Source organism: Triticum aestivum, chromosome 3D, assembly GCF_018294505.1.
Source record: "Triticum aestivum cultivar Chinese Spring chromosome 3D, IWGSC CS RefSeq v2.1, whole genome shotgun sequence".
In the NCBI taxonomy this organism is placed as follows: Eukaryota; Viridiplantae; Streptophyta; class Magnoliopsida; order Poales; family Poaceae; genus Triticum; species Triticum aestivum.
The window spans coordinates 572,848,334-572,864,022 of record NC_057802.1 but is presented as its reverse complement, the minus strand read 5'-3'; the positions used below and the strand labels follow the sequence as shown (position 1 = coordinate 572,864,022).

The window sequence follows — 15,689 nt, the reverse complement described above, 5'->3', positions numbered from 1 at the left end:
TTTTGATCACTTCAGGATTTTTCTTTTTCATTCTTCACTCGATGCTATATTATGAGTAAATAAAAAACGCCCTTTATTATAAAAAGGACGATGTCCTTGCAGCTCAGCGCGCTGATGCGGAACAACGGACCGAGCTGGATGCAGGAGCTTCAGCGTGCCTTGGAACAGCAGGTTTGTTGCAGGGCTAAACTGCTAAAAAAAATGTACCTGCCGGTATAGAAACCACCTTCTCTAACATTGGTTCATAATGCAAATCGAGCAACTGAAACCGTGACACACTCGCATCAAGTGCTGATGATACATGAATTGAATCTCCAACGAGGCCATTGATGTGAGACTGCAGTATGAGGTTGCAACTGTTAGAATAATTCCGAGGCATACCGTCGATCATCCGAGGACCAAGCAATCACACGAGGCACGACACCGAAATTTGTTAACGAGATTCACCGATATGGCTACATCCTCGAGGCCTGACTACGTGCGCTCCTCCCCGTGACACCGTCACAATACCGCACACCGGCCACCCGGGCGGCGGCACACGCCGCCGGCTCCCCCTTGCGTACATGTGCTATTATGTTGTCATAGATTATATCGTGTGTCTACCCCCACTATATATAAGAGGCCTAGGATACAAGTGTCCTAGTAGGACACGACTCCATATCCTATCTAAACACAATACAACTACAAGTCCAACTGTAACCTACCTTGTACACTATATTCAACACAATTCTAACAGCAATAAGGAACATACTCTGCCCACTTTCAGATGGGAATTAACCAACTTGCTCTCCCCCACACACGACGCTTTGGTGCAGTCCCGTCGTACATTTCTCTGAGATTGGTTCTCAGGTGGAAGGGAAGGCAGCAGAGTACAAGTGCCAATCTTGTCAGTCATGACAGCAGTAGCACGTCGAGTCGTGAGTCGTGACAGAGTAGAAGTGAAGGCCAAGATCGGGCTCGATCTGCCGGATGCAACAAATGGATGGCTGCCCGATCCAGTTGGAGTTTTGATGTTTCCTGTCCTGTATTGTATTCAGAGTGTCAGCTAGGCAGGAGGTTGATTGATAGGCAGAGTGAAGCAATCGAGATGTTGCGTGTGAGTATATGCCCTGGGCCTATCTGCAAGCCTGGCGAGGCGACGATTATAAATGTACGAAGGAAACTAGGAGTACAAGGAATCACCCTGAAGTTTCGCGAGGGGTAGTAATTTAGGATTATTTTTCCCGAGGTATGATAAGACCCCTAAAATTTCTCCTCCTAGTTGTTGGATGGATACTGCCCCTAGAATAATAGTACCAATACTAAAATACATTGTTTCATGAATAGTAAGGTCCCAATTGTATTTTATTCACTAAGAGTACCATGGATGCTAACACTTCTCTAAACTACACACGTGAGTAGAATGGTCGATCAAGTTTGATACACCATTTTTATTTTATTTTTCTGAATTATCCGACTATTTATTTCAAAACTACTATTCATGTGAGTGCGCATGGAACCATGTTCACCTTAATATTTTTGTGGTCTTAGGCCATTTTTATATTTGGGGATTATGATTTACTCCTTCCGTATCAAAATATAAGTCGTTTATTTGATACTCTTATATTTTGATACAAAGAGAGTATTTATTTTGTGTATTACTTCATATATTTTCTCTGTGTACTCCTTTGTATATACAGCTCATGCCAGGAGTTTATAATAACGTACTATTTTTCAGATATCCTCAGCGTGTATGTTCTTTTTTTCCATATCGAAGAAAGAGTCAATCTTGCCTGCACCGCTAGGGAGTTCCTCCACCGCTGTCCTTCGGCGGCTCCCCTTCACCGATGACCTCGGTCGTTGGTGGTGAGGGAGGTCGCCGGATCCACGCGTGTGGATAGTTTTAGCTAAAGTAGCTTAGTTTTTAGGATGTTCATCGTTTTGGCTTTAGCGGCAGCCACGGGGGCGCTCAATAAATTTTCTTCATATCCTACTCCGGTGAGGCGACTGGTCCTATAGTTGGGGATGGATTTGCAATGCAATCTATTCAAGCAAGGGTGGTGTGGCGGCGGCGACATCCTTATGGTGGACCTGTGTCCTCCGGCTTCGTCGTCGCGACGACATTTGCTCCAGCACCGGCGTGGAGTATTGGAGGTAGTCCAGGAGCGGATGCAGATTGTGGTCTGCATCGATGGTAGCTCGAAGATGGTGGATCGTGTGCTGGGTTCGTGGTATGTAGATGGTAGGTATGGTTTCCTTCTCCGACGTCTTAATACGATGGGGTGCCAGATCTGGAGTTCCATGGCGTGTCCGGGGTGTTGCCTCGGTCTGATTCGTCAAATGGTACTGGTTTTGCCTCGAGGTCCGCAAAGCTGCATATCAACGATGGAGCCGCGTCGAACTCGGGTTCGGCAAACCACCTTGGAGGTCTGCAAAGCTGCATATCAGCGATGGAGCCGCGCCGAGCTCGGGGTGTGAAGGTGATCCGTCATTTTTTCTTTTGGTGGCTATTATGATGGCGCCAAAGGCAGGTGACAGGCGTTGGTGTCATGCTCAGAGGTTTCTTCGCTCTTGATTGTAATTTTATTTCTCGATTATTGTTTCTTTGTGCAAAGGCTGACGTTCTGCTATTTGTTCAGTTTTGTCAGGTTGGCATGTACGTGGCTTGTACTGATCCTATGATATAAATAAGACAATTATTAGCAGGCAAAAAAAACATACTGTTTTTCAGATATATAATGAAATGTCGTTTGTGTCTTCCTTAAGGAGAAAAGGTAATTTGGTTTACTGTGTGTTGGGTGGTCGATGCATCCCCTGTATCTACAGGGCCAATCACCGCCGGCCGCCGCGCTCGTTCGACCCTGCCGGCCAGCCTCCCCTCCTTTGCTCCTCGGCCGGCTTAAACGCCCCACTCCATCTTGTTAACTGCCGGCTCCGTTAGCTCCACCCCCTCCGTTCTCTAGGTGTAGTCCGTGTGCCGCTGCCGCCGGCCAACTCCTCCACCAGATCCGCCGTGCAAGGTAAACCCTAGGCCTGCTTCTTGCTCATGCCTCTCCAGTTCTCCCACTAGATTAATTAGCTGCTAAATTAGGCCACTTCTCCCAAATCACACTAGATTTAAGAGATACCAACCTGTTTTCAGTAATTTTTCCGCGTCTTTACTTTGTTAGTTTTATATGTATTTGTCTTCTTAAAAATAATGGCATGGTGATTATTGATGGCAATGCCTTAGTTTTTTGTTGCTGCTGGAAACCATGTTTTACCAACAGATTTCTTGACTGGTCAGCATTGTATCATATCAATTAGCACGCATCCTAGTCACCTAGTGGTAAGTAAGAAAGGACAGGCATGAATTTCAGAGACTGGCAATATGGAAGCTAGCAAGTCGGAGCGTTAGCAAAACTTCCAGTTGGGAGATTTGGACTGGGCATTACTTTAATTGAAGTGTTCTACAGTGTGGAATTGATTTTAAACTCCATTATTGGCCACATGGAGACAAATCTTAAACTTGTATATACTGAACTTGGAGACTTGGCCTTAAACCTGATCATGGGCAGCTCGGCCCCCAAAAAAACCAGATCTGGCCGGGTAGAGCTTGCCTCTCAGGCCGGGCTCGGGCTTCATTTTGCACCCCGAAACAGAATTTGGGCTGGGTTGGGGCTTCATTTTGCACTCCGAAACAGTTTAGAAAAGAGAAAATTGCAACATAGCTCCGTTTACTTGGTGTGTGGGTTAGTTCAGGTTTAATAATAAGTTGAAACCGATAAAACTTTGTCAGTTCTCTTCTCCGCTACTCCTTAATTTGCATGCTTATGATACACACAACCAGCATATATATGCAACTTCTCAACTAGACTATATATGCCACTCCAACATATTCGCGTCATTGAAAATCTTACTGTAGGAAACAAACTAAGAAAATGTCACTGTGTAATTCGATAAATGCCAATGCCATACCATATATATGCATTTATCAAAGTATCCAATTACAGGTAGTGACATTATAGTTTGTAGGTTTTTATAGATCCGCAATGTTATTTCCTGAATACGCAAAATTGGTAGACATATACCGAACTGGCCCCTGATTAATTAGCACTCATCTAGTCACCCAGTGGTAAGCCAGAAGGACTGGCAGGAATTTCAAATACTAGAACCCATGGAAGCAGGTCTTATTTTCTTACATTCAATTGGAGACTTGGACGGTTAGTACTTTAAATGTAGTCTTCTGTAATTTGGAAATGAGATTCTAAAAACTGCATTATTGTACATATGGAGGCAAAGTTTTATGCCCGGATATGTGTCACACTGAATTATCTGCGAACATACATGTTAATTAGGTAAGCTATTACCTTGACGCGTTTGGTTGACTTTTCGATGATGTCATGTTGAACCGGTCATCTGGTTTTATGGCAGAAGGCATGGTTTGTGTGCCAGGCTGCACGTTCTGCACCTTGCTCGGTATTTTGGCAAAACTTTGTAAATAATGGTAGAGACTATGATCCATCGTTTATTCTGCAACTTGGTTGCAATTTTGGTTACGATAATTTGCTCCACAATTGGCCAATAATGTACTCTACAGCTGGGACTAATTTCTTTAGCTAGCAGAACGAGTCGCGTGATTACTCATATCCATTTAATCCTGGAAACGTAATAGAAAATGATGATGCATCCATCGATTGGCGGGGTGGACAAATTGGGAACCGATGGAAGGAAGGTGAGGTGAGCAGCTGCTTGTTCAAATTAATAGTTCTTCTGACAGGGCTTGTTCGAAGAGTTGACATTATGTAGCTTTCACTCCAGTGAATAGATCAGATTCAACTAACGAGAGGAACATGGGCCTCACATGGCTATGCGTGATGACAGATTGGCAACTCATGGCTTGCATGTGTGAAAACTGACAAGAAATTTGGCTGCACATGACTGACCGTCCACAGAGTGTATGCCTGGCATGCCATAGGCAGAATTAGCCGTTCGGCTCTTTCGTCTTCCTAGCCATGCCATCTAAAGGTAATAGCTAGCAACGAGTAAGTGTTGTTTTTCTTTCTTAAATTAACCTTTTGATTACAAAGATAATAAAAGCACATGAAGAAATTGAGTTGGATTCGAGAGCTTGTCAGATAGGTGCTGCCAGTGTGATAAAAACGATCATCATCGGCAAGTTGGAGTAGTTGCTTACTACTGTACTTGTTGTGGCGTACTGGTGTCACATCTAGATCTCTCACCTATGGAAGGGTGAAGCGGTGGTGCCGGCTAGCTGCTGGTTGGTTCCCAAAGAGTTGACATTATGTTGCCACAAATGAAGGAGACTCGAGCTAGTCTAAAACAAAGGAAAGATAATACTATCATTAGCATAACTTGATTCTTCATATATGCAGGGAGTCATAAGGCGCTCTCTACCTCTCAGCTTCACTAGCTGTCGCAAACACATCCTTCTCGTGCAAGAGAGCGAGAGCTCGTTGCTGCTGCGACGCCATGGTGGAGGTCGCGGGGATGATTGCGAGTGCGGTGGGGAATCAAGTTGCTAGCAAGCTGGGCGAGCTCGTGAAAGACGAGATCGCTCTGCTGTGGGGGTTCAAGGATGATGTGGACGGCCTGAGGGAGAAGATGGAGGACCTCCAGGCCGTGCTGCTTGATGCCGATGAGAAGATGCGCCGAGGAGACACAGAAGGAAAAGCCGTTGGGCGGTGGTTGACCAAGTTCAAGGACGTCGCCTACGACGTTGAGGACGTGCTGGACGACTTGGACGCTACCGCACTCGTCGAGAAAACCCAGTCAAAGGTACTCCACCTACTAGTATTTTTTGTTTCTCGAGGTTGCCTTTGGAGTATATCTCATTCTACAATTTCGAGATGATTCTGTGCCTTTCATTTGTGTATCTTGGCATTCAGAAATATATATACTTTCTTATTTGATAATATAGTTGAAATACTAGAAGAATAATAAGATAAAAAACCTGGAGTTACAAGCGGAATATATTTACAAATCTATATGGACCATTGTTTCGAAATTTCTGACAGTGTGCATAGCTAATAACTTGTTGAATATGTATATAGACAAGAGGCAACAAGTATATGAGTGGTTAAGAAAGTTTAATCTCTATCCACTTCTACTTGATGAGGAAATATGAAATTCAATTGAAGGTTTGGGATGGCTTAGATGGAATGTAACTCATTCTAACTAATGATTTTATAACACAACTCATTCATTAGCTTTGCGATGTTTTTTACAATTAGAGATTGTGTAGGAGCTTTCCATGTAAATTGTTGTAAAAGAGGAATTCGTTAGCTTTGGGATTTTTGCACATGTCATAAACATATTTTATATTTTCAAAACTGAAAGCTTGAACTTCTTTTAATTTTTATAAAATACGTTCTTATTTTCCCGTCTAGATGTACTCGTTTAGACCTCCTCAATTCAAAAACAAAAAAGTTGCATTAGCTGAACCAAGGCGCGAGCGCTATATCTCGTGTTATGCGAAATAGATCAAAGGAAGAAAGGGAGGGTGTGGGATTCGATCCCTCGATCTCCTTGTTATTTCATTGCGCTTCTAGCCAGTAAGCCATCGCTAGTTTCATGTTACTTCATTGCGTTCCAATTGAAAAGTTTTCAATGATTTCCTTCATTGCGTTCTTTTTCTTAGCTTTATTTCTTGGTTTTTCATTTTCTTCGCCATTTTATCAATCTTTTTTCATGTGTTTCTTTGGTTTTATTTTTCACTTTCTTTTTTCTTTTGGTTTACTTTTTTTCTTGTTCGTTTTTCATTTTTTGGCTATCTTTGTTTCTTTTGTTGTTTGTTTCTACATTTTTTGTATATGTCAACCAAAAATTTCTAACATAATTTTAACATTTTTCCAAACAAATTTCAACATTTTCTAAATACATGTCAACATTTTTATACATATTTTAAACATTTTTCAAATGCTTGATTAACATTTTTCTAAATGCAATATTAATATTTTTTAACACATGGTCAACATTTTTTCTATACACATTTAACATTTTTCAAATAATTGTTCAGCTTTTTTTAAATGCTTGTTTAACATTTTTAAATACATGATAAGAAAACTATTCATTTTCTTACTACATGGTCAAAACATTTTTTCTATACATATTTAACTTTTTTTAGTTTTCTAAACACAATTTTTCAAACACTTATTCATTTTTTTCAAATGCTTGATTAAGATGTTTATATACATGATAGAAAACTCATCTTTTTTAAATACATGGTCAACATTTTTTCTATACACATTTAGCATTTTTCAAATGCTTGGTCACCATTTTCAAATACTGATTCCACATTTTTTCAAATGGTTGATTAACATGTTTATATACATGATAAAAACTTTCATCATTTTTTAATACATGGCACCATTTTTTCTATACAAATTTAACATTTTTCAAATGCTTGATCACCGTTTTTCAATTACTTATTCAACATTTTTTTAAAGGCTTCATTAATTGTTTATATACATGATAAAATAAATTCAGTACTTTTTTAATACATGGTCAACCTTTTTTCTACATTTAAGATATTTCGAATTCTTTATCAAAAAAATTTAAGTACTTGGTCAAAAAAATTCAAATGCTTGATTAACATTTTTTAATACAAGATAATATTTTATAAACATTTTTTATTCACTTTTTGTAAGTGTGATAAACCTTTTTTATATAAATATAACATTTTTCAAATGCTTTTTATTTTTTTTCAAATTATAGTGTTTTTTTTCTAAGATATATTTAGAGTATTTTAAAGTATAAAAAAAATTAAATAATAAAGCAACATAACAAAACAGAAAACGTGAAAAACATAAAACAGGAGGCTGCCACCTGCCGCGCTCCTGGGCCGGCCCAACTTGGTCTCCCCTTTAGCGAGGGTTCTTACCACTCTCGCTGAAGGCGAGACATAGGGGCGGCCGAACCAATAGACGTCGGGTGCTACCATTCAACGACTTTCAATTTTTTTTTTGAGACATATTCAACGACTTTAATGTTGTAACAACGTTGTCCAAGTCCCAATGTTGGAACTCGGTCGGACGAGGCCTCACTTATTTTTCTTTCTCACCTCTGATACTGCTTACTTATGTTTATACTATTGCTGGCTTCCGACTGTTTTTAATTTTTTAAAAAGGAAAAATTTAATTCCAAAATTTACTAAAACATTCAAGAATTTTACAGTTTTTCACAAATCTGAAACGATTTTATAAATTTCTAAAATATTAATGAATTTGCAATAAAAATCATGAATTTGGAAAATAAAATTGAATTTTAGAAATGGTCATGAATTTGGGAAAAAATATGAATTTTGACAGTATTCATAATTTAAAAAATGTAAATGAATTTTTCTAAAAAGTTAATGAACTCAAAAGATGTTGGAAGGGAGCGTGCGCGTACTTATTGCCTCCCCCCACCCCTAGATCAGAGTTTCTGAACTCTTGAGTGAACAGTAAAATTCGAAAAAATCAAAAGATTCCGACCTTGTCCTGGAGCAAACATTGACAAATGTTTTTAGTGGTCACACAATTTCTTCAAAGAATGACATTCATGGAAGTTGTGGCAAAAGGAAAATAAAATTGATGCTTGAAAAGTGTTATTTACTTAAGCATTTTGAAGTGCTGATTTTTTTTTGCCACGACTTCAATGAATGTCATTTCATGATGAAATTTTGGAACCACTTCAAACATTTGTCAAAGTTCACAAAAAAAGAATTTTATTATTTTCTTTTTCATTTCTTTGGGATTTTACTTTTCATCGCGAGCTCAAGTGAGCTTGCGAGCAGAAGATTACTTTCGTTTACCCCTGCTCTGCTCCTACGTGATGCGACTTTTTTTATGTTGGGATAACTGCGTTTTTTTAGATAGCTACGTGATGCTAGTATTTCATCATGGGCTGAACCCAGTCTAGGCAGCCCATGCTCTCCTAATTAACAATAACACAGAATCCTGGGGTCATCCTGGAGATCTTCCTTCCGCCCCTGTAAACATTGTGACGAATTAATAAAGGCTTCGTGAGATTGTCTAAAAAAAAAATCAAATCATCCATGATTGGCGGATTGCTCTAAAAAAAATCCAATTGTCCATGACCTCTTCTAAAAAAGATCCAATCATCATGATCGGCACGGTCGCTGCCTGCTGCAGCTTTGGCCAGGGAAGGAGACTGAGATCGGTAGTGCCGTCCACCGCGATGGCTTGTCGCACGAGGTCTTGAAATGGAGGTGCCACGGCGGAGAGCGTGTCCCTCGAGAGCTGATGTGAGGCCGGCGATATCACGGCTTTATTTAGGAACCGTACTATGTGGGACGGCGGTGGGTGTGCTGTTGTAGGACGAGGGGAGACAGTTGCAGCATGAGGGTGACGGACTGGCATGGGCACGCACAGAGTCACGGCCAGCATATACGATATAAAGTTCTATAGTATTGAGAGCATTTCGTTCTCAACTTCGTAGAGATAATGCACAAATCCTTTTTTTTGTTGACGGTATGAAAGGAAAACGGCAAATGACATTGGCTCTAATTCGTTTTACAGGTCAAGTTATTCTGTTGTGGGAGCGATCAGCTCCTCCAACGGTCGACCATAGCCCACAGTATGAAGACCGTGAGGAAGAAAATACACAAAATAGAAATGGAGGGCCAGAAACTTAATCTTGTGCCTCATGTGACAAGGGCAGAAGGGAGCAGAAACAAGGAAACATTTGCAGCCAGCAGTAATGAAGGCATGAAAACTGGAATGGTGGGGAGGGACATCGAGAAAGACAAAATAATCAGCCTACTATTGACAAGTGAAGCTAATGAGGATATCTCCATCATTCCAATTATTGGGCTTGCTGGTCTAGGAAAGTCAACATTGGCTGAATCGGTTTTGGCAGATAAGAGCATCAATGTCTTTGACGTCCAAGTCTGGGTTCATGTGTCTGATCAGTTTGATTTACACAAAATTGGGAGTGCCATCATGAAAAGCATAAATGGTAGTATCAACCTTGATAACTGTACTTTGCAGTTTCTACATGATAATCTGAAAAAAGAACTTGCTACTACAAGATACTTGATTGTTCTGGATGACCTCTGGGAAGAAGATGGAGATAAACTGGAAGAATTGAAGCGGATGTTACAATATGGCTGCAAGGGTAGCAGGATTGTAGTAACTACCCGAAACCAAAGTGTAGTGAAAGCACTAAGCACTGGTTTTCTTGCAAAAGAAGGTAAATTTTGCACAGTACCTGAGTCTGACCAAATCAGTTTGGGCGTTCTATTACCCGATGACTGTTGGGAACTAATGAAGCAAAGGGCACTTGGACCTAGTGATGACCAAAGTGGTTTGCAAGAAATTGGAAGGCAAATTGCAATGAAGTGTGGGGGAATACCGCTCGTGGCAAATGCTCTTGGGCAAGTAATGTTTAAGTTAAGGACTCTCAAGGCCTGGGAAGATATAAGGGACACCAAGGTTGATTTAGGTTTGAGAGAAAACAAGACATTGGAGTGTCTCATGCTTAGCTATAACTACATGAAGATTGAATTCAAAATGTGTTTCACATATTTGGCGGCCTTCCCCAAGGGTTTTGTGGTGGAGAAATACCGTCTAATCCAGCAATGGAGTGCTCTTGGATACATTCAGACAGAGGATGATGGTGAAAGGTGTATCAACTATCTTCTCGGAATGTCATTTCTTCATATTTCAAGGTCATCCTTGGTGAGTGTTGAACTCTCTCTCAATCATACGAACTAGTTATATACAGCCAATGGGTAGGAACCCGCTTTGGATAAATTGTACCCTCTTATGGGGTTCAAGGTTATTAGTTATCGTTTTATATTTAGTATCTTTAGTTTAATACATATAAATGGATTGAATTTTGTTTTAGTATTATTAATTTCCAACAAACAGTTTTGAAATACTTATACTTCATTGAGATTGTATTTGAATCTACAGGATTGCGGGACCATTTAGCTAGTATTTTTTGCTACTAAATATAATTAATAGGTAGACAAAAGATACCAAGAAATTATTTATTTATACCATATTGTTTTATCTGACCGAGGTATACCATATTGATCGGAGCAGAGATATCTGTTGTGTCTTTTTTTACTTAGCTCTACCATTTCCCGTACTATGTGAAAAGTACAAACAGCCTACTCCCTCCTTCCGATTTGTTAGGCTCATGTTATAAATCACGTCAACCAAGGAGGACCTAGTAAAGTGATAGACAACATATTAATGCAACATGCATGACCCTCCACAATGAGCCTTACAATGACATTTACTTATTATGCAACATCCATTCGTTCAGGCATTGGTTGGTTCCACATTGGAAACTAAAATTTTACAGAATTTAATGTAGGTATAGCTAGATTTGCTTATTCCGAAAGACAATGAGCCTTACAATAGGAGGCTTCTTATTTTTTACACGAGCCTAACAAACCGGAAGGGAGTTAGTATTTTGATAATTTAAACCATGGTAGTTGGATATATAATGATCAATCACTTTATAATTGTACCTAATCTTTTCAAAGGATTCTATATTTTAGCTTGCTACACTATTTTGATAATATTTACTTTTGTAGGTTAGTCCAGGTCCGGCGCATGCCAGAACTTCTCACAAGCTCACCATGCATGATTTGGTGCATGATCTTGCATCAATAATTGCTTCCAATGAATTCCTTGTTTTAGATGCTAATTCCACTGAACCAAGGGGTTGGAATAGAGCTCGTTACTGCCGACATGCACGGCTGGTTAACTACCAGGATCAACCCAAAGTTTTCAGAGATCTGCCAACCATGGCTAGATCCCTCCATTTTAGCTATTCAGCAAAACTGGAACTTCCCCAAATGGCATTTGCTCAAACCAAGTACATACGTGTGTTGGACTTCAGCGGACATTCAGTTGGGAGGCAGTCTACTTCAAGCAACTTAGACCTTAGTGGAAGTTCAGTTGAGGGGCAATCCACTTCAAGCAGCGTAATGATGCCATCATCCATTCATAAATCAAAGCTACTTAGGTACCTTGATGCCACATCCTTGCCAATTACTTCACTTCCAAAGTCTTTCCACACACTAAAATACATGCAAACTTTAATTCTATCCAAATGCTCACTTGAAACATTGCCTGATAATATCTCTAGCCTCAACAAGCTTTGCCATTTGGACCTATCTGGCAATCTCAGCCTTAATAAGCTCCCTGGATCACTGGGGAAGCTCTCTAAACTCTCTTTCCTCAATCTATTGGGGTGTTCCATGCTCCAAGAGTTGCCGGAGTCCATCTATGAGCTGATATGTTTACGGCACCTAGACATGTCTGAGTGTCATGCCATTAAAAAACTCCCTGATAAATTTGGCACCCTTTTGAAACTCATATTCCTAAACTTGTCAGGTTGTTCCAAGATAACCAAACTACCTGACAATCTTACACTTCAGTCTTTAGAGCATATGAACCTATCAAATTGCCACGAGCTAGAAAGCCTACCAAACAGTTTTGGCAACCTTCAAAAGCTTGTGTTCTTGAGCCTCTCCGACTGCTACAAAGTTTCGTTGCTGCCCGAATCCTTTTGCAAACTTATACATTTGGAATTCTTAGATCTTTCAGATTGCCATGACCTCATGGAACTTCCTGAATATTTTGGTAACCTTTTTGAGCTTGACTCTCTGAACCTAACAAGCTGTTGCAAGCTGCAAGTACTGCCAGACTCATTCTGCAAGTTGCTTAAGTTGAGGCATCTCAATTTGTCATACTGCGTGAGGCTTGAAATTCTCCCATCCTGGTTAGGTGGCCTCATGCTCCAATTCTTGCACATCTCTGGTACAAATATACTTGATTTACCAGATAGCATCCGTGACATGACTACACTCACTCAATTTGTAGCCATGTTAACATACCCAAATGTGTTTGACAAGGCTCAGGACATTAAAAAACATCTAAATTTGCCAGAGAGAATAGTTCATAAGGTACATCAGATAAAAAATAGAGGATGCAGCAGTATTGTGGAGTTAGCACAGTTGACTTGCCATGAGCTCGAAGTTGCAGAACTTCAAAATGTTAGTAATTCAGAAGATGCAGAGAGAGCTAAGCTGCGTGATAAATCAGATCTTCAGTTGCTAGATCTTAGCTGGGAAGGACAAGGAGAGGAGGGAAAATCTGTGCTGGAGAGGCTCATACCTCCTCGAACTCTGGAACACTTATTTCTATCGGGGTATATGAGCACGGATTTCCCTAACTGGATGTCTCACGTGTCCACCTACCTTCCTTTGCTCATCGACCTCTCCCTTTATAATTTAGGAACATGTGATAATCTTCCTCCATTTGGGCAACTGCCAAATTTACGAAATCTATTCATGGAGAATATTCCTAACATCAGAAAAATTGGCAAGGAATTCTATGGAGGTGGAGGTTGTACAAAATTAAGATATATAAAGTTGAGGTCGATGGATAATTTGGCGGAATGGTGGACAACACATTCAGGTAAAAACAATGAAGAGTTCTTAATCCCTAATTTGCATAGTTTGGAAGTAACGCACTGCCCCAAGTTGAAGTTCCTACCATATCCCCCAAGGAGTATGTTTTGGCGCTTGAATAACAGCACCATGGTTTTGCCAGAAGGGGGTTTTGGGAAGCTTTTGTCTTCTGCTCTTCCTTTTGAGTTGGTAACATTCAACTGCAATTTTTCTCCAGTCAAGTGGGATAGGCTTCGGCATCTCCCCACCCTTAAGACAATTGAAGTTATTTCCTGCAACGGCTTGAGGGAGTTGCCAGAAGCCATGCAATGCTTAACGTCTCTCCGAAAGCTACTTTTATCTTCGTTGAAGGACCTGATGACACTGCCAGAATGGTTGGGGAATCTCACTTCTCTAGAACATTTTTACATCAAAGATTGTCCCTTAGTGACATCTTTACCTGAAAGCATGAAGAATCTTACTGCTCTCAGAGAACTATGGTTGGGAGATTGCAAAGACCTAGATATTTTGCCAGGATGTCTAGGACAACTCATCTCCCTTGAAAAATTAACTATCAAAGATTGCCCCAACCTTACAAGTTTGCCTGAAAGCATGGAGAACCTTACCTCTCTCAGAGAACTTTGGATAAAGGAGTGCAACGGCCTAGATGTGTTACCTGAAGGGCTGGGACAACTCACTTCCCTACAAGAATTTAACATCGTCAACTGCCCCAACCTCACATGTTTGCCTGAAAGCATACAGAACCTTACCGCCTTGAAGGAACTCTACATTTGGGGATGCCCAAATCTGGCTGAGAAGCTCCGAGGAGAGAACGCCCAGAAGATTTCTCACATCCCGGTTGTCAAAGTAAATGGTGGTACGGAACTCTTTCCACTTTTCTTAGTTACTTGTGATTCATTTGCACATGGTTCTGCAATATTTGTGATTACCATCGAATTTATAGGTGCATAGATATTTCACTTGTGTTTGGTGTATATCTCATTTGCATGCTCTATATATTGCCTTTTATGAATTCTGCTTTGCTGAATGGTAGAATTAAATTGTAATTCAGAGAAATCATTAATTCTTGTTGTATGTGTTTATAGTTAGTTATTTCCAGTTTGATCCTTTCTATTGTGTCCGCAAGGACTGTGATCTATTGATTCTATTTTTGAGTGAATTGAAATATTGTATCTTTGTGTGGCCGAGTTCGATACAAAACTCTGGCAATTAGGGATTCGGATGGGTAACAAGAAAACAATTGATCTTATGCAGAGCCGCTGTCGACTTTTCTGGCACACAGGAGAGCTAGAGGAACTCTAGCAGAGCAGTTGGGTTCTGTTTTCCACAAACTCTGGTACTGACGGCTGCAACGTGGAGAGCTAAAGGAAACAAACAACCAGAGGTTAGTAGGAGAAATTTGTATTTCTTTTGTCATCGTGATTGGTTGTGGTTCATCAATAGTTTTCCTGGTGTGGGTTGATTCTGATGGTCGGGTTATTCCAGGTGATTCTGGTGTGAGTACCAAGCGTTCCTTTTCCTTTAGCTGGAGTGCTAAGCTTTCCCCTCTTGTTGCCTTTGTCAGTACAAAGCTGGTATTTTCCTGCAAATGCCACGGGATAGAATGATAGCATCCAGAGTCAGAGGCTTTCATAGAAACTGGCACAAGGCAGTCATATAGTGAATGACGGTAATGGGGCAACACCAGTGGGCGTCCAGATCCACTGCCAGGAGCTCCAGTTTATATGTAAGTAATTTGCTCCTCTACCTCCGCCCCTACCAATTCAGTAATTCGCTCCACGGTTTTGGAACTCACGCTTGTTATGGGTGGTTTATTCTGGTATTTCTAATTTTTATGTTGATTGATCGGAGTGTAGGCCTGATCCAGTGACAACAACAAGGAGGCACGAGCAGGCCCACATATTTCTGAAAATCAAGTCATTTTTTGTTAATTTACACATGTAAGTCTGCAAGAAGTTCTATAGAAATGCACTATATAGTCTAGGATTGAAAGTTTCATAGCAACTGATTACCTGAACTGCAGTTTCAACTGTACCCGCGTTGCCAGGAATTTTTCTTCATGTTTGGAGAGAGGGGATGCGGTTGAAGAATGAAGATGGTAATAGCAGAGCATGGAGAGGAAAGTTAACTTTCTGCTGGCAGCAAGAATGAAGATGGTAATAACCAAGTGTTGATGAGGAAAGAAGGAGCATTGCAGCAGATTGTTTCAGCATAAGTGTTGGTCTGGTCGACTAAGACCGAGTCATGACAGGAGTCAAAGGCGAAGGTCAGAACT

General features: G+C 40.5%; 1 protein-coding gene across 2 annotated transcripts; it reads left to right on the top strand.

Annotated features, from left to right (window-relative positions):
- Nucleotides 1-5,359: 5,359 nt before the first annotated feature.
- On the top strand, nucleotides 5,360-14,785 carry LOC123080588 (disease resistance protein RGA2-like). Of its 2 annotated transcripts, XM_044503524.1 has the most exons (4): nucleotides 5,360-5,757; nucleotides 9,501-10,661; nucleotides 11,531-14,270; nucleotides 14,669-14,785. In XM_044503524.1, exons 1-4 carry the CDS (start codon nucleotides 5,452-5,454, stop codon nucleotides 14,755-14,757), a joined length of 4,296 nt encoding a protein of 1,431 aa, XP_044359459.1. In that variant the 5' UTR covers nucleotides 5,360-5,451; the 3' UTR covers nucleotides 14,758-14,785. The 2 variants fall into 2 exon arrangements, with proteins under 2 accessions (XP_044359459.1, XP_044359458.1); XM_044503523.1 differs by lacking the exon at nucleotides 14,669-14,785 and having other exon boundaries at nucleotides 11,531-14,365.
- The last annotated feature ends 904 nt before the right edge of the window (nucleotides 14,786-15,689 follow it).

Bases quoted from the DNA above. Each gene is read 5' to 3' on its own strand.
- LOC123080588 (XM_044503523.1), top strand. From the start codon at position 5,452: ATGGTGGAGGTCGCGGGGATGATTGCGAGTGCGGTGGGGAATCAAGTT. The intron at 5,758-9,500 runs GTACTCCACCTA...TTCGTTTTACAG, and splicing joins TCGAGAAAACCCAGTCAAAG to GTCAAGTTATTCTGTTGTGG. The intron at 10,662-11,530 runs GTGAGTGTTGAA...TTACTTTTGTAG, and splicing joins ATATTTCAAGGTCATCCTTG to GTTAGTCCAGGTCCGGCGCA.